The sequence below is a fragment of the Lepisma saccharinum genome, chromosome 12, assembly GCF_977018435.1.
Source record: "Lepisma saccharinum chromosome 12, izLepSacc3.1, whole genome shotgun sequence".
In the NCBI taxonomy this organism is placed as follows: domain Eukaryota; kingdom Metazoa; phylum Arthropoda; class Insecta; order Zygentoma; family Lepismatidae; genus Lepisma; species Lepisma saccharinum.
The window spans coordinates 54639029-54662428 of record NC_139240.1 but is presented as its reverse complement, the minus strand read 5'-3'; the positions used below and the strand labels follow the sequence as shown (position 1 = coordinate 54662428).

The following is a 23400-nucleotide window of genomic DNA, read 5'->3' as shown; positions in this document are numbered from 1 at the left end:
CTGAAGGAGCTTGTAATCCTAAGAGAACAAAACCTACATTGGCCTGAGATTAGAACAATAACGGTCATTCCACTCGCTCAACCATGAACCATCGCGACCTCGACTGAAATTGGTATTTATTTCATCTACTGCCAATTTTCTGGTAGCGGCCTTCAGATTCTCATGGTTAGGCCTGGCCATGGGCACAAAGCATAGTCGAAAGAAAGACAAGGAGATAAGGAAGATATGTATAGAGGAAGTAATGACGTATCTAGAACCATATTTCGGGAGTGGTCCAAACCAAGTCTCTCACATGTAGAATTAATCGTAATAAAAATAACAATAACAAAATGAACACTATAATTAATAACATGGATGGACCGATATAAAATTTTGGCCGATACCGATAAAGTACCGATGACCGATATTCTACCGATCCCATATAAAATTCCAAATGGTCCTTGAAGAACCTGGAAGTTCATTGACCTTAATAAATGTATCAAGGTGTTTGCAGGGCAAAAGAAGGTGCATATTTAGACACTTTTTTTTTAAAAAAAAAGTAGGGCATGGATATTATACATAAAAATTGTAACAAAATGGCAGAATTTCGAACTAAATTATAAGATATTTAGATATATCGGATCGGTAAAATAATCGGTAATTTTACCGATTTCAGCCAATACCGATAGAGTCGATTAATTTGTCCTATCCCTAATTAATAGGCTGATAAGATTAATGTCTATTAATTATAATAATATTAAAATAGGTCAATTAATAATTATTATTGTTATTATTACACGAACATGTAAAAAGTTGATACAAGATTAGATGTATTCATTATCTAATTTATGTCTAGTTAAGTACACTAAAATCTGTATAAAAACAGCTATCCTAGCATAGAAATTAGTGTAAGTTCTGAGGAAATAAACCAACTTCATATTACACAATAGTCAACAAGTACTTATTTAATTTTGAACTTCGCAAGTATCTTGTGGAAGTCTGGATCTGCTCTAAATATGTTCTTGAATGAAGTGTATTGAGCCAAGAAGAATAAAGGGGAGAGATACGTAACAAGAAACTGCAAATATGCAGATCCTTCTCACTCTGGAAACAATGCTTATTCTTAGCACAGAATCTCCGGAAATGACTATGAAGCTAAGAATGCCAGGGAGGAAGCTATAAAATGAACATGGGCACACCAAAAGCATGCTGACGTCAGTTGGTTAGGATGATGAAGAACATCTTATATATGAATCTTGCAATTAAACGTAGGCTAAGAGACTACATATCCATTTAAACATAATTTCTTTCAGTGCCATGTACTATTATTTACAGTTGAACTGAACTAGTGTTTGAAATTACTGAATAAGAATTTCAACAATAAGAATAAATAATGAAATGGACAAATACAAAGATGATTCAATATCTTCCTAATGTTTCAACGTACGACCTGTGACTAGTGTGCGTTACACTGGCAACTCCGGTCACATTTTCTAAAATATTTCTAATAAAGAATCAACAATTTGAGAATTGTTCAAAGATTGTCAGTTGAGAGGATTTCGCTCGAGCGTCTAATAGTTCGCATGGATGATGCTAGATAGCATGCGGAATCGAGAACAACTTCGCTCGAGCGAATAATGCTTGTACAGGTAAAACGAGCGGTATACGCTCAAAGCCCAGTAGTACACGTATAACCGCAATTTGTCTGTGGGAGTGGGTCCTCAAATATGGATAATGAAGTGAAAGATGCTGTGAAGTTGAAACTTACGTACATAGTCATCATCTCCATGTTAAAATATAATTTAGTCTTACAAATACACAGTGAAAATGGAATAGAAGATGAATGTGGGCTGAAACTGCCTACACAGATATATTTACATATATGTGTCTATGATTATTGTCACACCAAAATAACATTCCATCCTATACGTTCGAGGGTGGGAGACTTGCAGGAGTACGAGCGAGCGAAAATGGTCCCATGCAGTATTCTAGTTATACTAGTTCGATACTGGACCTTGACACTTAGGTGCCATTTCAAAGGACTCGTGCAACAGCATGGTCGGTTACCAATTTGCATGAAACATTCAATTGGCAACAACAGATTAATGAAACAAACTGTTACGTAAATCTTCTGGTCTGTGGGTAGTTACTAAAAATAAGAAATAAAAATTGATAGCAATAATAGTTTATTACAAATATTTTATATTTATAAATGCTGCATATTACCCAGGGAGTATTGCACGGTCTTTTAAATTCGTACATATACACAAAAACTAGCTCAATTTCCAGTAGGACACTCCCAACATTTGGAGCTACTTCAAAAGAACTAGCGAGCAGATGTCTCAAAAGCCAAAACACAGCAGAAATGGTATTCAATGCACTAACCACACATCACCCAATAGAAAAGATGCACGGCTCTCAGGGGGCAGTTTCACCAAGGGTTTATTTATTGATTGATTCACTTCACTCGTGGCTAATCACGAAGAGGATGAGTTATGTGAAGTGATACACACACCCAGGCTAGGCTTCAAACTCCGGACCCCTAACATTGTAGCATGCTGTACACGTGCATTTCATTGTCAGGGGTGGGACACACAGACTATGGTTTTAACATTGAAGTAACTATTCTACTGATACTTAAGCAACATTTTTCTTACAGTTTCTGTGCAATGAATTATGAAACTACTCACTGTTGATTAAACATTACTACCCTTAAAATACTTTCCCAGATTTATAGCTACAAGAGAACAATTATGAGTCAGAGGTGGGACAGATAAAACTCTGCATCTTTACTTAATAAGAAACTTATTTTAATTTCTGTGAATTTTCAAATTATGAAAAATAAATTAAGAGAAAGGCAGAAGGCAGTTGACCTACGAATAGTCTACTGGATTTGAATAGGAAATGTAATGGTTAAAGGAGAAATTAATGGTTTTTTGGTGTCATGGGTGGGATGCAATACAATACAGAAGTAAATCAAAAAGTTAAAATAAAAGAACAACATGTCAAATACCATCTACCTTCTTACTTAATTACAATACTTGCAAAATGACAATTTTTAGGTTGTTGACTCACAAGATAGAATAAAGTTAGACCATTTCATATAATTTTAAAAACTGAGATTTGGCATGAACTGTCCCATATACATATAAAATAAAATAATTTACGTGATATGGTAAAGTCATGTTTTGCAACATACTGCCTGATGACCAACTACTTCTGGGAGTTCAAAGAACATACATTGGACACATGTGTAAATCAAGTGGGCAGAGTGAAGCAGTACATGCTGCTCGAACGCTGATAACTGCAGTCGTTCCCTCTCGTGTGTTAATTGGTGTAGCCATCTCGCATCACTACTTGCACAGACTTGTTTTCGTTCGCTTGCTCCAGAACCGGGTATAGGGATGTTGAGGGGGTACAGAATGAAATTTAGGGGGTGTGATGTTAAAAATTGTCTTGCACCGTGGCATGCAGTCTAAGGTGCAAGCCTTAGGCTCCAGGATGCATGCTGCTTTGAGTCTCGTGGGGAAGCGTAACAGCTTTCCTCCTGAGATTTTGGTCTTGGTATGGGACCAGTGGCCACTCACCATCAGGGGGGAAATGGATAGCTACGAATGAGAAGCATAACCTGGCTCATAGAAAACCTACAACAATGATGTTTCGTTGTGCTGACCACATGCCACCTCTGTAATGGGTTGGAGTGGGGCTGGCAGTTGGTAGGTACGCATGGGCCCTCACAGGCTGTTGAACCAGAGGTTATTATGATTATGAATATTAAGAAAACATGAAACATGCATGCATTCTTCCATCCCTACACCAAATTCCAATCAGCTTTTAGAAGACTTCTGTGAAAATTAGCCAATGAAACTAAGTGAATGCTTATTCATGCTTATTCAAGGCAGGCCAATGATTTATGTTGTATCTTACAACAGAAGGAAAAATTCTTAGCAACAGGTGTAGACAGACACATAACAAATTAATGTTGAATAAAATAAATTTCAAAATGGAATATTTACTGCTATTTTATGTGCTTAACAACAATACTAATGAGAGAAAGAATAGTCAATGATCTTTGTAGAGACTGCTCCAAGTTCAGAAAAGTAAATGCAACATCTCTTTAAGATTAGAATCAATGGCTTCTCTGTTGTATAGAATAACAACCTTCTCACTTCAATACCTAAAATTCCATGTTCAATGCGACAGCATGTTTTGACAAGTCCTCATAATGAAATATGACAATGAAAGATCTAAAGTATCTACCTTGAAAACAGATTTTGAAAAGGGGGTGATTAACTAACTTGCGCGTTTTTTCCTCTCTCTCTCTCCATAAGGAATATATGGGGATCTGAAAATTATTATCAATCATATTTTTCAAACATCGTATCTACCTTAATAATCAACTAGAAAAATCACTCCCACTTGCAATATGTGGAGAAATTCACCCTCTCATGGATAGTCAGGGTTCTTTTTAGTAGCAGTGCCCATTCTGATGATACCAAAATAAATTAACACCTGATGGGAAACTGTCACTCTTTGACTTAGCAAATTTTTCATTGTAGATGTAAACATTGGCTACATACAAATTCTTATGAAACCTCATTAATCTTGGTCTCCTTATTTTCTCTTTAAATTAGATTACTTTATTGATTTAGTACAATTTTGGATTTTTCAGCCAATGTTTTGTATACATACTGGGCCTACATTAAAATTCTAGTTTTGATGCGAGGGTGAATCAAATATGAACCAGCCTTGATTGGCTAAGCGTCTGAATGGGTAGCAGGGTGTGATTGGGCATGTGCGGCCAGCAGGTGGGGCTGTCATGAGTTAGGAACCAGAACAGCCGGCGTGTCCCATGCTTCGTTTAGTAGCTCTCACGATGAGTGAGGAGTGTGTGCCAGTGTCTGTTGTGCAACGCATAATCATCAAGTTCCTCACCCAGGAAAACGTCAAACCGGCCGAAATTTACCGGGACTGCAGGCCCAGTTTGGGAATGGTACCCTCTCGTGGGCAAGAGTGAAGGTGTGGTGTAAGGAATTCCAGCAAGGCCATGAACGTGTTGCAAATGAAGTGCACCCCCGTCGTCCTCGCACCAGTGTGACGAATAACAACATGGCTCGTGTTCGTGAGCTTGTCGAACAGGATCGCCGAGTCACTGTGAAGCAAATTGCGGCAGAACTTGGTGTGAGCTATGGAAGTGTCCAATCAATCATCACAAAGCACTTGCGCTTCTGCAAAATCACAGCTCGGTGGGTTCCCAAGCTGTTGAATGTTGCTTAAAAAGATGACCGAGTTCGCATTGCTCGCCAGCTTCACACTCGTTTTGACGTGGAAGGGGAAGCGTATTTGCATCGCATAGTTACCTGTGACGAGACATGGGTGCATCATTACACCCCAGCATCCAAGTGTGCCAGCATGGAGTGGAGGAGGAAAGGCGAAGGAAACCCCGTGAAGGCCAAAGTTAGGTTGTCTGCGGGGAAGGTGTTGGCCACAGTGTGTTGGGACTGGAGGGGGATCCTACTGGTGGATTTCTTACACGAACATCGGACCATCAACGCACCCTACTACTGCGGCCTCCTGGATCAAGTTAAGGTGCAGTATCGACGCAAACGACGAGGCTGTCCCATTCGCCAGGTCTTGTTCCTCCACGACAACGCCAGACCCCATACAGCAGGTGTTACGCGGCAGAAACTGGTGGAAATGCACTGGGAACCACTTCCGCATCCACCATACAGCCCAGACCTTTCACCATGTGATTTTCACATGTTCGGACCCCTCAAAGAAGCACTTGGGGGGCGAGCGATTTGCGACCAACGATCAGGTGGAAACCTTTGTGCGAAAATGGTTGGCTACCTGCCCAGCTTCATTCTACGAGAACGGCATCAAGAACCTACCAGAACGTTGGGAAAAATGTATCACTAAGGGCGGAGACTATGTAGAAAAATAGGATGTGGCAATGTCTCTGTTTCCTTCAATAAATTTTGTTTTTCCGCACAAGGCTCGTTCACATTTGATTCACCCTCGTAATTAACATTCAAGTATACTGAAAAAACAAACGGCCTACTTGACTGTCGTCACAGATGAAAGGTTCTTTCAGTTTTGCATGTGGAACGAGGCACACAACTGTGGTATGGTCATACAACTTGCTATTTCTTGCCAAATTTGCTTTAACAGGCTTGTATAGCCTAGCCTGATGGGTAAACAAATATACTGCAATGAAACTGAATATATCCAGACAACACCAAGTGGTAGATACACAGTACTCAGTCAACATGGCACTTGAAAATTTTCACCTGGTGCTTGTTCTAAAAAAAAATAATTTGGGTTCAATTATCAAAATTTCCATTATATTCTTTAAAATAATGAGTATGAATGTTTGTGTGTTTTCTGTATCACGTGTATTATCAGAACAATAAACATGTCATTATAGATTTTTGCACTCTTGCTATACAAATTTTAATTCAAATTTATTTCATAGTTATTTTATGCCGTTCCCTCTGGTGCGACAATAAATCCTTTTAATCCAATCTTGTATTATATTAATAAATTAGATGTTCTAAGTTTGCATTTAAAAACATGCAGCTTTATCTTAAATGGATAGATGGCTTTCTTAGCCTGTTTTTGCAAAAAAGAAGAAAAAATGCTGGCTACCAAATTATTTTTAATTTTGTCTACCCCTGGTTAACAGATGATTTTTCTCTGCCTCGTTAACCCAACAAATATAGCTGAGGATAAATATCTAGGTACTACTATAGTTGATAAATTCGTTGATGTTGGTGTCCTATATGTTGTGTAGAGAGAGAGTAACTCTACATTCATGACTAAGTGATTTTCACATTTGCTCCGATCATTCTGATTGTCACCATGGACCTAATATAAGTATAGTGACCAAAAGATGACAGCAAAGCACATGAACCAACACAGCGGTGGCTCTAAGGGAATAGCCGCAGTGCCATGGCTCTACCCTCAGAAAAAAACACTTCCCTCGCCAAAATATAGTTAAATTAATATTCATACATTTACGAACAAGGAGATTCGAATCTCACAAACCTTCAAGCTTACGGCCACCTCAATCCCTATGCCGCATTCCCAGCTGTTCTCTCACTTGCTCCAAGCTATCCGAGCCAACACAGTGTGGCCCATGCGCAGAGGCATGAAAAAGTCTCTGCAGGAAACGGGGAAGGACGTGGTATCCATAAGACACCAGCCAAACCAATTTTCGGCTGGCATGACGCGAGAGCTTTCGCATTGTGTTGACATAGTTGTAAACTTCAGAGAGAGTGAAGTGGCTAATTCTGACAGATTTGTAATACTCGTTGGAATGAATGAATTAAAATGATTGGGTGCATCAGCACTTAAGGCCATTTTGCACCCTTCAATATATTAATACTCGGAGAAGTAATTCACGAGAAAGATACTTTCCTGCCTACTTGGGAAGAACGAACATAACCAATATCTTCCCAAATTTATATAACTATTTAGATAGATGCATCTAAAGAGCCATCCAGACCTTTTTTTTATATCGATTTCTTCCTTAAGAAAAGACATATCCCTTGCCCTCACGCACACAGACACAGACGTGTTGCAACAGACGCTGACAGTATTGAATACATTTTCTGGAAAAAAGAACTGTCTAAATTGCATCTAAAGAGCCATCCAGACCTTTTTTTTATATCGATTTCTTCCTTAAGAAAAGACATATCCCTTGCCCTCACGCACACAGACACAGACGTGTTGCAACAGACGCTGACAGTATTGAATACATTTTCTGGAAAAAAGAACTGTCTAAATTGCATCTAAAGAGCCATCCAGACCTTTTTTTTATATCGATTTCTTCCTTAAGAAAAGACATATCCCTTGCCCTCACGCACACAGACACAGACGTGTTGCAACAGACGCTGACAGTATTGAATACATTTTCTGGAAAAAAGAACTGTCTAAATATCACAGGGAATTCGCATCACCAGGGGATTTTTTACTTTAATATTTGTAAAAAATCACACAGAAAATTTAACAGTATAAGAATTTCACTTGGAAACATAATTCAATTTCTTGCATTGAATTTTAAAAATTGTAGATCCACAGTTCATTTAGCAGATAATCATAATTTAGTTGTTAATGACAGAGATTGTTGATGTACTGTCTGCCGTGCTGGGGTTACAAACAAGGCAAGAATAACGTGTTCACTGTTGTTTTGACTCCTGTTTCTAATTGTTCAGTGTTTTATTTTATAGTGACATGAAAGTATCCGATGGTGTGTGAAAGGAAATGTAGTAGTGAAGGTGAGTCAGATTAGAGTATTATTACATACAACTTGTTAAAACAATTATGTAATTAACGGGTGACACAACAGATGTCGCTACTTATGTTACTGGTGGAAATTTACAAGCAAAATAAAATTCAAATCTCATGTTTGTCTTACGCGTACATTTTGTATTTGAGTGCATCTACATGAAACAGAATATACATACAGGCAATGTGCAAATCGTAAATCGCATTATTATTTGAAGAACATCAGCTGGTTCTCTTATCAACAACTATATTGGTTGAGTTTTTATGCATCTTCTGCCTACCCACATATACCTAGGCGCTAATGTTTACATTTGGTTCCCTCAAACTTTCATTAAAAAACACGTCCCATTCCTCTATGCATTATCATTTAGTTACATCGAGGAAATATTTCTACAGACGCTGCTGCGATATTCGAGTGCCTCAAGATCACAGAAGGCCCGATAACTGCGTATTGTCTCACAATGAACTTCAATGTTGATAGCATTACAAATTAGCATGTAAACTTACAAGTAATGCCTATTCGAATGAATCAATAAAATTTGCTCAACTAGAAGTCAGTTTGTACTTACCGAAATTACACGGCCTTTACTTGTTGTCAATCACTTGCAACACACACAAATTAAAAACCACACGAACTGTAATTATTTTCGGCATCCTCCACCTTAGCTCAGAAAGCTCCTTCTCCTACTGATTCAAACTTGCCAGGTCGGCGAATAAAATTAACAATCGTTGAAGAGGAAAAAAATACTAAACGGCGTAAAAGTTGAAGGGATAACTTCTATGATATTAGTTTGAGCAACTGACTTGCATAGTTTCAACTTTGTGTATTCTTGCTGTAAAATTTATTATTTATAAACAAACACTATGAAATTCACCGTAGCAATAAAATACCGGATATTATTCGATAACAAAATATATATTATCTGCCACTACTGCCTCGCGCATCGAATTGGTTGTGTCCAGTCCGTTCAACATTTGCCAAACTACTGAGACGCTATCAATCCCGATGTGCTTCCATCTCAAATCTGTAGATAGCAGGGAGGCACTCCTTCCACTCCAGCTACTTTGCGTTTGCATTTACTTCATGTTTGTTATCTTGCTTAGTGTAGTATAAAATGTTTTACTGCGTGCCAATCCAATTAGGGGTATGTGGGATTCCGAGAAGTCAATCCTGGGATAGGGAAAAACGTTTCTCGTCGCGATCCCTAACAGTCGGAAAATTCCAAATGGTCATCATGTTTGAACGACCATAGCTAATTATCGAGATTTTCAGCATTTTAAGTCACCGAAACTTCTCGGAACTTGTCAGTAATTATTCCAGAAATGTAAATAGAATTAGAAAAAGTTGTCTCTCACACGAACCATTAACAATGAATTTCAACGGTGTTTGAAGGCGTGTTTCTCGAGAACCGAAACAAATATCGCCGAGATATTTTGCACGTCTCATGTTTGTGTCATTATCTGTAAAATGAATGGATTTATTTATTTATGAATGTCCATTCATCTCATTCATATTTTGCTGAAAAGTTATGCTGTCCACTGCTCAGCATTCAACCAAATTTGTCAGAATGTAATTGGTTTGGATGCAGCCCTGTAAATCAAAAGATGTCTGTAAAGTTATGAGTGTGTGTGTGTGTGTTTTCGTTCAATTACTTTTTAATTTGCGGCGTTATAATAATGTTCAAATAAGAAGTGTCTAATATGTGAATTACCACCACGTTCTTACTGCGAGTTGAAGATGAATCACATTGTGGTGATTCGGTACTTCAAAGTTGGAGATGAAATTCAATGTAAAGAAATAGTAAGAGAAGGAACCATGTCAACTGTAAACCCGGCTTTTATGGCAGGTTTAACGAGAGAAGTAACCTACCAGCTGATAATTTTAGTTTCCGCTTTATTGTTCATATTCTTGGGTCTTCCACTTAGCATTTGTTTCGGTTCTGTACCATTCGTAATCATTGGAATGTATTGTGGCATATGGTGCGCGCACACATTTAAAGTATTGGAATTGCAGCAGGATGTGAGTAATATTCCAAGGGCCTACATGTCTTCAGATCTTACAGGATTTTGGGTTGCTGAAGTGTATGAACCATGTATTGTGATTAGTCCTTCAAAAGACATAAAGTACACATTCATGACAGACAATGAAGTAAATAATGTGGCATTCGATTTAATGTCCCATCGTAGAAAAATTGTTGGTACTGTTGCAATAACAAGGCAGCGGAAAACTGATAACGTTGCTTGGTTAAGAAGAATGGCAGTCAAGAATGAATATCGCAGGAAGGGAATCGCATCAGCATTAGTAAATGAGGCACTTCATTTCTGCAAAGAGAAAGGATATACATCAGTAGAACTTGTCACCACAGAGTGCCATGATGCAGCTCGAGAGTTATACTTGAGGAGAGGATTTGAACTAAAGCAGTTGTATCACAAACCTATTTTTGGCAACATAGTGACAGTCGCAATGTACGAATTGGTTTTCAACATAAAAGTGAACAAGACTGTGTTAGATGCCTGAAATATGTTATTTTTCATGGATATATGTGTACATAGGTAAGAATTTCCACATACTTATGAGACAGGTGCAAAAATGTCACATTTAACCCTCCGGCGGACATGCTGGGGAACTTTGTCACCCCACAACCATATATTTTTGCCACGTCGAGACATGACTGGTGACACCTTCCCATCTCCTCTGCCATTCTTTCATTGGAGTTTCTGCCACCAACGGAGGAAGATGCCATTTTTCTGTCTACGTACCTGAGGCACGTTTCCATTTCCTTGCATTCTTGGGGTGACTGTCTCCCCGCATGCCTAAACTAACTAACTAAAATTTTAATGTTTATTATTATTAGTTTTGTTTACTTTTGTATCTGTTATTAGTTTTGTCACCGATCACTACTATAGCAATGAAGTTTGATTTGTATTTAATATTTCTATCAATTCAACATGCCATTTATCGGATAAACAACAACTTCTTATTGCATGCGTGAAAAGAAATAAATAATACAGATTTATAAACATTTGTAAACTCAAGGACACAAACATTTAGAAATGTTTAAACTAAAAGATACAAATATATTATGTAAGAGCAACAACTTATTATTGTATGAGTGCAAGGAAATAAAAAAAATAAACATTCGTTAACATTTGTAAACTCAAAAACACAAGTTTCCAAGGATCTTATTATTTTACAAGCGAAAATAAATAAAAAAATAAAGATTTGTACATTCAAAGACAGGAATATAAAATGTAAGAACATGTCTAAATAAAGGTATTCAATTATAAATGTAAAAACCAGGAAATTTTAAAACTAAAAAGGTCTGGGGTGACAGCGTGTCCTCCGTGCCTGCTCATGTTATAAAAAATAACCCACCCACCGGAGGGTTAAGAATGTATAATCGTATGAGAATGAAAGGAACGTAACTCTAATTTATCCATTTTACAAGAGAGACGATATGTTTTCTTAGGAATGACTCAAGAAGAGTCCATAAATTGGAGATATGTGACTCAAACTTACTGCTAAGGATTTAAAGTGGAGATATGTCTGTCTCCAAATAAAGGTCTACAGAGGACTCTACTTTAACAAAATTGACAACTGCATTTTTGGAGTTTCATTCCCCTGGTTCTTATAAGACAATATGATGGAATATCTTGCATAGGCTATGTGTGAACATAGAGTTACATAAGAGTTGTACATATGATATTCTCACAGACATCGTGGTTATCAAAAGGAAAATAATACGGATTAGGATGTTTTACAGCTTATAGCAGTCAGTTGTGGGAAGAGGCCCAACTTCTGTTAGATGAATTCTTCCGTAAGGAGATATTTCAAGTCATATCATCCATCAAAGATACAGATTGTCCACCATACTGCCTGAAAATTGCATGAAATCTTTGTAGATGATATTTTCATACAAGAACACATATTTTTATTTTTTGGGATAAAGACTGGAATTTAAAATCCTTAAAAATTACACAGTTTCCAAAAAGAATAATAATAAGCATAGCAAGTCGCAAGATGCTCGCTGGATGTCATGCTAGTTTGAGTGCAAATACCGTAATTGCCACAATCAGTACTGAAACATTTGATAATGACTGATAGGTTAATATCGGAAATCTGTAAACAAAGTGATTGGACACTGTGTTTTCAGAAGTTTTATTAAATTGTCAGAAAATACCGTAAAGATAATCTATTTCAAATTTGTAGTCAAGTATATACAAAGAAACATGTTGACGTAGAAATGTGTTTCCTCATTTTATTTTTTCCTTAAAATTAAAAGAAAAAGAAGTACCCCTTCATGTCACAAGATATGGCAAACCTGGGATGTTTTTCATTGGATTCGTCATTAGGGCATTCCATACAAAGTAGTCCTACTTCATATAAATATCAAAATGAATTAAACCAAAAATTGTTAGTGTTTTTAATTGCATCAAGGTTTAAATGCTTGTGAATGCATATTTCACCAACAAAATTTTTTAGCATTTGTAGTCTGTTTCACAGAAAAATGAATTCCAACCTTGCTACATTTTTTAAAGCATCACAAACTCAACACATTTTCGTTAATGTTTTTCATGCATTCAGGCTATATCATCATACTCAAGTTTTTTTAATTTGTTAGCAGGCACCACAAAGTACTTCATTATTCCATGAAACTAGTTCATTATGAATATTTTAATCCAATCTTGTATTTTATGTGTAAAATGTCACACACAAAAATCTGGAATACCCTTATTATATTTTGTCTAATGCTTACGTAACGAATTATAGAATTATACTTTCTCTAGATGCTTCAATCTGACCGAGGGTCATTCACTTGTTTTCACCAGCTGTCTACTCCTCTGAGGTATTTTAATTAGGCAGAGCCAAGTGTGTACAGACTTCCTCAAACATTGGAGTAACAAGAAGCAAACAGGTAAACAGGTAGCAATCTTTTTACTGAATACGAAGAAATACTTGAGGAATCAGCGTGGAGGAAGTCTCCACTGGCAGAGCATTAGAGGGGAAGGCGGGCTTGGTAGAGACACTGTGGGAATTGACTTGAGACAGTCAGAAGTAATTTTGGGAATCTTGGAAGGTCAGCCTGACTTAGGTTGAGAAGCAAGAAGAACCCTGGAGAGAGTCAGTACTATTTTACGCTTCTATCTTTTGATTTGGTCATGTATCTATCTTCTAACTCTAGACAGGTATCCTATCCTCACCATGAATGATTCAGGTTCAAAAGTTCCAAAACTGAAAGAGTGACTATTTGCCATTTCAGTTTGTTTTAGTTAGTGCATTTTGTGGTATAATTCAACAATACAGGGAATTTCTCCAATTTGTTTGAAATTTCGGATACTTACTAATTTGGGTCTCCTAATCACGAATCTGCACTTAAAATTTGTCGCTCACGTATAGAAATTACTGAATTATGGCTAGCCCCACGGACCATTGGCGCGTGGTTAAGTTAGGAAACATAGTTAAAAATTTTTAGTGTCGTAGTAATATCAGGAATATATATATTTCGTTCTTTAAGTATTCGAAACGGAAAATCTTGTGATAAATAATGAGCAATTGTGCATTGTCGGTTGTGATGACTGACCCTCTTATTTTGCAAGTTTGACACGTGAGCGCCAAATTTTAACTTCAGATTCGTGATTAGGAGCCCTAATTTAGTGAGTATGCCAAATTTCAAACAAAATGGAGAAATTCCCGGTATTGTAAAATCGCTTCCCTTTTTGTATGTATTTTAAATAGAAGAGATAATGTAATAATATTTGTTAATACCTGTCATTATATTTGCAGATAAATCCATAATCACAACTGGATGTTTGTGTGTGTGAATTTCATTCTGGGCTTCCACGCAACTTGAAAGTATGAGTGTATATTTATATAGGGACACTGGTAAGTAGCTTGAAAAATAATTAATGTGAATAATTGTGCACTGTACAGGGTGTCCAGAATGGGACTGACAGTTTTTAAAAGTGTGTTATTTTAATACGGTAAGGGGTAGCTAGAAACAAAAACATACATTTTGATGGCAAACTCAAAAAGTTTTATTGGAAACAGTGCAGCTCAGTATAGCTCCGTTTGTTACATGGAGAATGTCTAGCCTGTATTCAATCTCCCTGCATGTGTTCTGTAGCATCAGAGGCAAGAGTTTTCCGAATACTGTCCTACAGTTCTTGTAGGTCATTTATCTTTTGGCCAGAATACGCCTATGTATCCCAAAAGTAAGAAGTCCAGAGGGGTAACGTAAATCTTTTGCACAATGTCTATAGAAAATGAATGTCTTTTCAGCTTGACATCTGGCTTAATTTCGGCAACATCTGCACCTAGGATGCATACAAACGCAACCTTTTGTGCACGACTTCGTGAACAGTGGGCCTTGGAATTCCCAGCTGCCTGGTCCCCTCCCATATTGACTTCCATATGCTATGCCTGCTTCTTCCTGCACCTATGCAATTTTTGTTTGAGCGACAGAACACATGAAGGGAGTTTGAATACAGGCTAGACATTCTCCATTCAACAAACGGAGCTCATGGGGAGCTATACTGAGCTGTCACTGCTTCCAATAGAGTTTGCCTTCAAAATGTATGTTTTTGTTTGTAGCTACTCCTTACCGTATTGAAATAACACACTTTCAAAAACTGTCAGTCCCATTCCGGACACCCTGTATGTTGTAATTTTCACAACTTGTATGAAAGTGAGAATTCCATTCTCTCAATGTAGACAATTGTTTGAGTTTCTAGGGGGACCCTGTTTGTCAGTACATATTGTTTTTGCTGCTCCTTTCCTTCTCCTTTCACCTTGAGTGAAATATGAGTTATTGTGGTTGCTCATCTCATTTACCAAACACTAGTGATTTTGTTGTAGAGGTTCATGATGTCCATAATTTCACCACTTAATCGTCATGACTTTTGCTGACATCCATGGCAGAATAGATAGTACAGCACACTATGATGCCAGGAGTCCTCGGTTATAATTAGGGCTCGGATAGTTATACACTAAAAAAACAAAATATCCACTAAAAAAGTGTAAAATAAGCACTTTAAAAGTCTGTTTAATTTATAAATGCTGTATAATAGAAACTATGAAAGATTACTTGCCAGGCAATGAATATGCATTGAATGCTCATTTGCTACACAGATTTTTTTCAATTAATATGGTTCTGCATTAAATGAAACAATACATTTCATACAATCCAGGAAGAAGGAAAGAAGAAAGACAGAGAAAAGATAAAGAAAAGAGAAGCGAAGAGAAGAAAAAGAAATACAGTATATGCTCGGTGTTGGTTGTGGGTACAGAAATATGCACATCATCAACTTATTTTCATACAAATATGCACCGCATTTTTAGTTAAAAATCCTTAAATTTGCATATGCAATATGCAAAGTGCATAATTATCCGAGCCCTAGTTATAACCATGGCCTGGGTGTTCTTTGTAAGTTTTTGTTCATCAATTTCAGTATATCATCACTCATTCTTGTCATCATGATTAGCCAAAGGTAGCAGAAGAGCATTGTAAAATAACATAATTCAAACAGTCTTCATGACTTTCATAAAAATATTTTTCTGAACTATTGGTTGTTATATATTTTCAGTGGTTTTTGATGTCACTCTAATTTTTATTCCTATCCTTTAAATTATGAAATTTTTTGTGGTGTTAAGCCCTTTAACCCTTTATAGCCTGAATTTTTGTTGGGGCTTAGCCCCTAAAGAAAAACGGACGTATTGATGTAATTATCAATCACCATAACGCATAACTATCACACAGTCTTTTAAAAGGCGATTTTTACCCACGTAAATTCATTTTCTGTTGCAATGGATACGAAAAAGCTCCTAGCGGCATTGATGTCAATTATCGCTTTCCGGGGCACGTCGCAAAGGAAGGCGTGCCCTACACCCACCTAGGCTACAGTGAAGGTCACGTGCTAGCAGAGAGAGAAGGGGAGAGTCCAATGGACTTGAGTGCTGATTCGGGGCTACTTCCGTTGCGTTGCGTTCGATCTTGCGTGTTGTTCTGTAGTGTTTTGGTGGCTTTCATTCGCTGTGTTTGAGTGAGTTTGGTAAGGTTGATGTTCGAACACAAATTGATGAAGGACATAGGCTGTCAATTACAAGACACAATGAATTTGTCCGGAAAAATAGGCATATATTAAATAGAATTATCGATTGCTTAAAATTCTGTGGTCGACATGAACTTGCTCTACGAGGACATAATGAAAGAGAACAATCTTTAAACAGAGGCATCTTCCCAAATTTATTATCCCTTCATAGAAGAGGTAACTTCGTGTTCTTTATTGTAGTGAAGAGTTGAAAAACATAAACTCTATCAGTAGATTGCATTCATTTTTTATTTAAAATTATTTAGAGGGTACCTTTTCAAAAACAGTAAAAATGACAAACATATTTTTAATAACTCCAGTGGCAACAGCTGAATCTGAACGATGTTTCAGCACATTGAAGCGTATTAAAACCTGCTTAAGAAATGCAATGGGACAAGACAGACCAAATGCCTTGGCACTTGCTTACAATAGAGAAAGAATACATTTCAAACATAGAGGGCTTCAACGAAAAAGTAATAACAAAATTTGCTGAGCAGAAGAACAGGAGTCAACGTTTGTAGAAAGGTATGTTTCACAACAATACCTGTTTGTTTTGTAATCATGTGAATTGTCATTATATTTTAAATTCTTTAAAAAAATAAGTCCAGTTTTGTAGTTTAGAAGAAGATAAATACCAGTTTTTTTGTAATTCATGTAATTTGTCATTACATTTTAAATTCTTTCAAAAAATTAAGTCCAGTTTTGTAGTCTCGAAGAAAAAATACCTACTTTTTGTAATTCATGTGAATTGTCATTATATTTTAAATTCTTTAAAAAATAAGCCCCAACCAAATTTGAGGCCAAGAGACGCCACTGACAAAATGTCAGTTTGAAACATTTATTTGTATGCGTAAGACTTCCTTTGGCTGGATTCACAACGAAAAATCTTCTGACATTGTAATAATACCAATTACAACTAACGGGACCTGAAAGTTCTGACAAGGTACTTTTAACGTTTTGTGTATAAACAGAGAAATTATGTATATCAGATGGTGCTTATGAATTATATACTCCCTTCAACACTTACATGCAAAATATCTACACCCTATCTGTTACACATTTTAGAATATACTCCTCAGAAGGCAAATATATAAATTAAAAGACAAATGAGCAAGAAAGAGTAAGTAAAAAGCACTGTGGAAAGTAGGCACTAAAAATAAAAAAAAGGCAAAATAAACCGAAAAAAGGCACATTTGGAAGTCACTTACTTTTATCTATAATTTCTGGCAAAATGTTAAAATCTACATTGGGAAGAGCATTTCAATTTTCTCCGTCTTGATTGCACATAACTACAAGGTGTTTTTTAAGTTCGCAACATTCACTGATAGTCGTCTGTCAGAGAGAATGTTTTTCATAATAGAAAATGATCTTTGTACTTCGACAGAAGTTATTGGAGCATACAGAAAACAAGCTAATGTAGCTGGACTCATTTCGGTAACAGCATTTTCACGTTTTAGAATATCACAAATTGTTTTCAATTGTTTCAAGTCCTCATTTGCACTCACTACCCGTTTGAACTTTTCTGCAACAGCTGACCCCTTTTCTCCTGGCACTTCCATCATCTGCTGCATAGATTCCTCGAAGATTTCCAAGGATGCTATAAGCATCTCACTTCTTTTTCTAGCTTTGTAATTGTCTCTGGCAGTGCACCATAATGTGCAAAAATAAACGACAGTTCATTCTTCAGTTCTGAATAGCACAGGAGTTTTTTCACTTCAAAAATTGAAGCCGCTTCATTTTTTGGAAGAGCATCGATCACCACTGATTTTTTCAAGTGATATCCAGGTTCCCCATCTCGTCAAGACTGGTTGCGGAGGTAAACTAAGCTCAGGCGAAACTTCCTGAAATTTTCTAGTTCGAGAGGGAGATTTCAGAAATATCTTCTTTGTGTTTGAAATCAATCTGTCCACTTCTGGGTGCAACACACTAACTTCTTCGGCGTGATATGAAGCATGTTCGGGAGGAGAGTTTTCAATGCTATGACAGCCTTCTTCATATAGGGAGCTGCATCACTGATAAAAATTAACACGTCATCATGAGGTACCCCATCTGGCCATAGCAGAAGTAGGGAATTTGAGAATAACTGAGCTATTGACGAACCATTGGCTCTCTCTAGTTGTTCCGGCGTGAGAAGAAATGACGAGGATTCTCCGCATGTTGGTTCCATAGTTCCTATGATGATGTTGGCCCATAGCGTCAGTACTTTCTTCTATTGAAATTCAGATCTTGTTTCCACCAATTTCAGCACAAATTCTTTGCAGAGCTTCTACGTAGCAGATGCTTAAATATGTTTTCCTCAGCGTAGATTCCGACGGCACTGTTTCTTTAGTGTATTTCTCCAGGAATTTCCTCAGTGACTTTTTTTTTTCCACTTTCCAGAAAGGTATTCCTGCTTCCAGGAAAGCTTTGCACAGTTCAAGAGAAACGATTGCCTGTTGGATGAAGTGCCCACTGTTGAAATTAGGGGTATCTTCTTCTCCTGTCCGCTCATTTTAGCAGCTGCAGATTTATGTTTTGCTGTTGACACATGCTGAGATATAAAGTATTTTTTCTCATGGTTGATTGTTTTTCCACATATCTTGCAGAGAAGAATAGTACTGTCTGTCGAAAATGTGCTTTCACCAAATTCACGCACGTAACCATGTAACTTACCACTTAATGGCACACTAAATTTCAGAATGATGACAACTACACGATCCTTTCCCTCCAAAGTGCAGAACTAAACTAAAGATAGAGAACTTGATTTTGGAATCCATGCAAAGGTGCTTGGGCATTAGTTCTGTTTCTTGTCAATAACCTCCTGACACGGACGCTGGACGTGATGACGTAATTGTGCAGGTGTTCTGCAACAGGTTTTTAGCAGTCAATCATGCACAAGGAAATGTTAACCGAAAGGCAATATCCTAATTCAGCATGAAATACTTTTTCCTCACACTTTTCTCCTTCAGCAATGTTGAAACATGTGTGAGTTCAATATTACTTAAATAAGGTGAAAACTATTCACATAATAAACTGAAGAAAAATATAAATGCCAACAACGTTTTTTGGGAGAAAAATAATTTATATACACATTTTTTTTTAAAAAAAATGGTCAAATTTCATTCAAAGAGACAAAAAAGGCATTATAGGTAATTAAAAATAGGCAGTGGGGTCCAAAAAAGGCAAAATGAAAAGGCTTCTAAAACATTTGAAACAACATAAACCACGGATATCCGGAAAAATTTTATCAATATGTGCAGTACATAAAAAGAGGCATTTTGCCAAACTTCCGGGCTCTAAGCATCACTCTTGACGTCCCAACAGTGGTGTGCTCTGAATTTTGGTAAGGGGTTAAGTTATATATACTTTTTTTTTTATTAGCCAGCCCTTATTTTCAGTCTTTCCCCCTTTTTGATGGTCTTTTTAAGAAATACTAGGCGAAAGGGCAGGGGAGGGGTGTTATTTCCAACCACCAACACCCTCTTGGACACGCCACTACCTTGCATATTATGCTCAAATGGTGTCTTTACATCAGATACATTTTCTGCCAGTCACCCATCAATATCGATATTAGTGCCATAGCCCTACAACACCAAAAAGAGCTGTCTAGAACATTGGGGATGTGCAAGGAGGTAGGGTTGGTGGGGGTCATAGCCCCCATTTGGCCCAGTATTCGTAAAAAAAAAGTCAAAATTAGGAAAAATTGCAAAATGAGGGCTGACTGCTAAGAAAAAGTGTATATACCACCAGTTTTGAAAATCTGGGGCACGCCACTAGTTTAGAAGTGTGGAAAATATATTAATATTTTTTCGAGCAAAGTAGACACCAGAAGTCTGCCGGGACTGCACAGTCCGAAGTGATGTTTTCCTCATAAAACAACTTTCCAATCATATTTGGCCAAAATTATTTTATAACCATATTTATGTGAGCTAAGAATAAGTTATAAAAAATTCCGGGGTACTTACAGTTATTCTAATATCTAATTTTCATAAATGTATTACCACTGCACTTTTATGAGGTCAATATGGCTGCGTTACTGACACTTAGGTCTAAGAAATTGCTTACTGCTCCCTTGCATATACTTCCAGCAGCGCCTGTCGTTTGTTATGAGTAGTAAACACTACACAACAGGGACACACAAATCCCGCCGAGACGGAAACGAAATGTGTTATGTGGCAAGCGTTTGTAGGATGTGGGACTTTAAAAGTCCCATCAGTCGATAAAGTGTTAAAATGTGTAGTCTAGGGCAAGGGAAAGGACCAGAATCAATTGTCATTGGAGGAAGTGGAATGTTCCTTTTAGACCTGGCATTTTGTACGGAGGGGAGTGTTAGATCGTTGTTGTTATTGTTATTATAAGTTAATTATGGTGAAGTATTATTATCATGTTCTTGCGGATAGAAACATCAGATGGGTGAATATCTGGCTGAACTGTTTTTAGGTGTGTCCATTCATCATCATCCTTTGCCATTTCCTGTCTCTGGCTGGGTCGGCATAAAAATCAAGCCTCTTCATTTTATCCTGGTCTTCCACAACTCCTCTCTTTCCACGGTGTTCCAATCTTGTCCTCTTCTCCTAACACTCTCCGCAATCTACTCTTTCCATTGACATCTTGGTCTCTCCCTTGGCCTTATTCCCACTCCTTATGCATTTTAAGCTCTTACTGGTAGTCTTTCTGCATCCATCCTCTTCATGTATCCGAACCATCTTATCTGTGCTTGATCTGTCCTGTCCTGAAGCTTCATCACCCTCACTGTCTGTCGTATCTCCTCATTGCTTATTCTATCCCTTGTAGTCTTCCCCATTATTCTCCTTAAAAATTTAATCTGCATCTTTCTTTTGTCTCTCTGTCATTGTCCAAGTCTCTGCTGCGTAGGTAATTATTCACACGTAGTATGTGTTATATATTACCTTCTTGCATTTCATAGGTACATCCCTGTTCCATATTAATCTATGAATGCTTTGATATAGTCCACCACCCATTTCTCCTCTTCTGTTTACCTCCTCATCTATTCTTCCACTTCTCTCAATTATGCTTCCTAGATATTTAAAACTCTCCACTACCCTCAACTCTTCTGTGTCCATCTTTATTCTTGGTTCATTTCTGGCTCTGTTTCTTGTGGTTATTAGCACCTCACTCTTTTCTGCACTGAATTTCATTCCTGCTCTTCTGATTTCATCATTCCATCTAACAAGCTGTCTCTGTACTTCTTCTTCCCTGTTTCCCCATATTATTAAGTCATCAGCAAACAACAGGGCCTTCATCTCTTCCTCTCCTATCGTTTTTCCCCACCTCTTTGTTAATTGCATCCATTGCAATTATGAAGAGCAGTGGGGAAAGAGCACTTCCCTGTTTTAGTCCATTACCAGTCCGTTCTTCCCACTGGTGTCTTCACACAGCTCTGGTTGGCCTTGTATGTGCTCTGCACTCTACACACAACCTCTTCCTCTCTTAGAGCCTTCCAAATCTTTGTTCTGTCCATGCTATCGTATGCCTTTTCTATATCTAGAAATCCCATAATTAAATAATTTCCATACTCGTAGTGCCTTTCCTGTAATTGCCTTATGGTGAATAGCAGATCTATTGTTGATCTGCCTCTTCTAAATCCATACTGTTCGTCTCTCATGTTTAGCTCTGTCACTTCCCTTATTCTTTTCTCTAATATTTTCTCACGCCTCCTTGATGGTGCAGTGGTAGCGTTGCTGCCTTGACATCAAGGTGTCCCAGGTTCGATAATAACCGGTGGAGGCACATAGTGGTTCGGATCCCACTTTAAACTGTAGGTCCAGTCCCGATTAGCCTTACCGTGCATAAAGTGGACTTAAAACACCAAATCAATCAATCAATCAATGTAATATTTTCTCATACACACATTAGTGTAGTTTTCCATTCCTTTCTGTTCCCCCTTCTTGAATATGGGAACTATTAATTCCTTTGACCAATCTCTTAGCACTTCTCTCTCTTGCCACACTGTTTTTCAACACTCTGTACAGCCACTGCACACCAATCACTCCTGCTCGTAGTATCATTTCCACATTTCTATCCTCGAAATGGTTTTAAAGTGCCGCCGTGTATTGTGTGTGTATTTTGACACTGCTGAAAGTGGTAATTAATAACCAGAAAATTGATAAATGTTCAGTGTAAATCCTCAAATACCTTCATCACTGTGTATTCTCTTTATTAACAGGTGTAAGAAGATTTATGGACTTGGAAATTTCAATACCAGATTCATAAGGCTCTCAAGATAATGTATGTACATTTTGCATTTAGAAATATCTAAACCTTACATGCATGCATATGATTTAAAAGATAATTTACATGGATTGGCTTTCATGAATTCCCGGGTGTCTTGAATGATTATTTACTCTTGCAAGTATAATTTTTAGACATGATAAATATTGTTCCATAAAAATAATTTCTGCATAAATTTGTGTTGATATTATTTTAAGGAAATGTAAATAGTTTCATGATACTGATATTAATATTGTAAAGAATGTTTATATTGAACAAAAGTGTTATATGTATTTAGTTGTATTTATATATTTAAACATTCCCTATACAAATGTTGCTATTTGTTTGTATGTATGAGCTCATGTTAATTGTTTGAACTGGCTGTTTTTGCTGTCTTACCATTAATCATGTTTTACACGTTAACTGCCATATGTGTTGTATATAACTCATGCTAGTTTAAGGCAATGAGCCTTGTGAAACGTATTTAACTCACACGTCTCTTTACCTTGGGAGCCTCATGGTGCACATACAACTCACGCTACCATGCTATAACATACGTGTTACGTCAAGAGTGACCCCGCGGACAAAATTTATATATTTTTGCTTCAAATATCACTTAAATTTGACAAGTAAACTAAACATTTTCCCTCATGAACTGTTTTCAAGTTTTTGCCAATTGTGTGTTTGGCCTTGAATTTTTGCTGGCTAGCTCCTCAAACAATATTGGTACAACAATATACTGCAGATTTCATGTTGCAAATAACAATGCTAAAAGAAACATTAACAATGTTCAGAAAAAGAAAACAATAAATATGCTGTGAGCCAAATATAAAC

The 23400-nt window shown here is 37.2% G+C and overlaps 2 protein-coding genes across 2 annotated transcripts in view; one reads left to right on the top strand and one right to left on the bottom strand.

Annotated features, from left to right (window-relative positions):
• mib2 (E3 ubiquitin-protein ligase mind bomb 2) overlaps positions 1–8972 on the bottom strand; it is a 185012-nt gene extending 176040 nt beyond the window's left edge. The window contains exon 1 of the mRNA XM_083132382.1: positions 8838–8972. The gene's annotated coding sequence lies outside the window, so the exon portion shown is untranslated. The remainder of the gene's footprint in view (positions 1–8837) is intronic.
• Positions 8973–9862: 890 nt separating this feature from the next.
• LOC145996111 (putative N-acetyltransferase camello) overlaps positions 9863–23400 on the top strand; it is a 45357-nt gene continuing 31819 nt past the window's right edge. Inside the window, exons 1-3 of the mRNA XM_083132380.1 lie at positions 9863–10821; positions 14054–14152; positions 22523–22584. Of these exons, the coding sequence (XP_082988506.1) occupies positions 10007–10786 (780 nt within the window). The 5' untranslated portion in view covers positions 9863–10006 and the 3' untranslated portion in view covers positions 10787–10821; positions 14054–14152; positions 22523–22584. The remainder of the gene's footprint in view (positions 10822–14053; positions 14153–22522; positions 22585–23400) is intronic.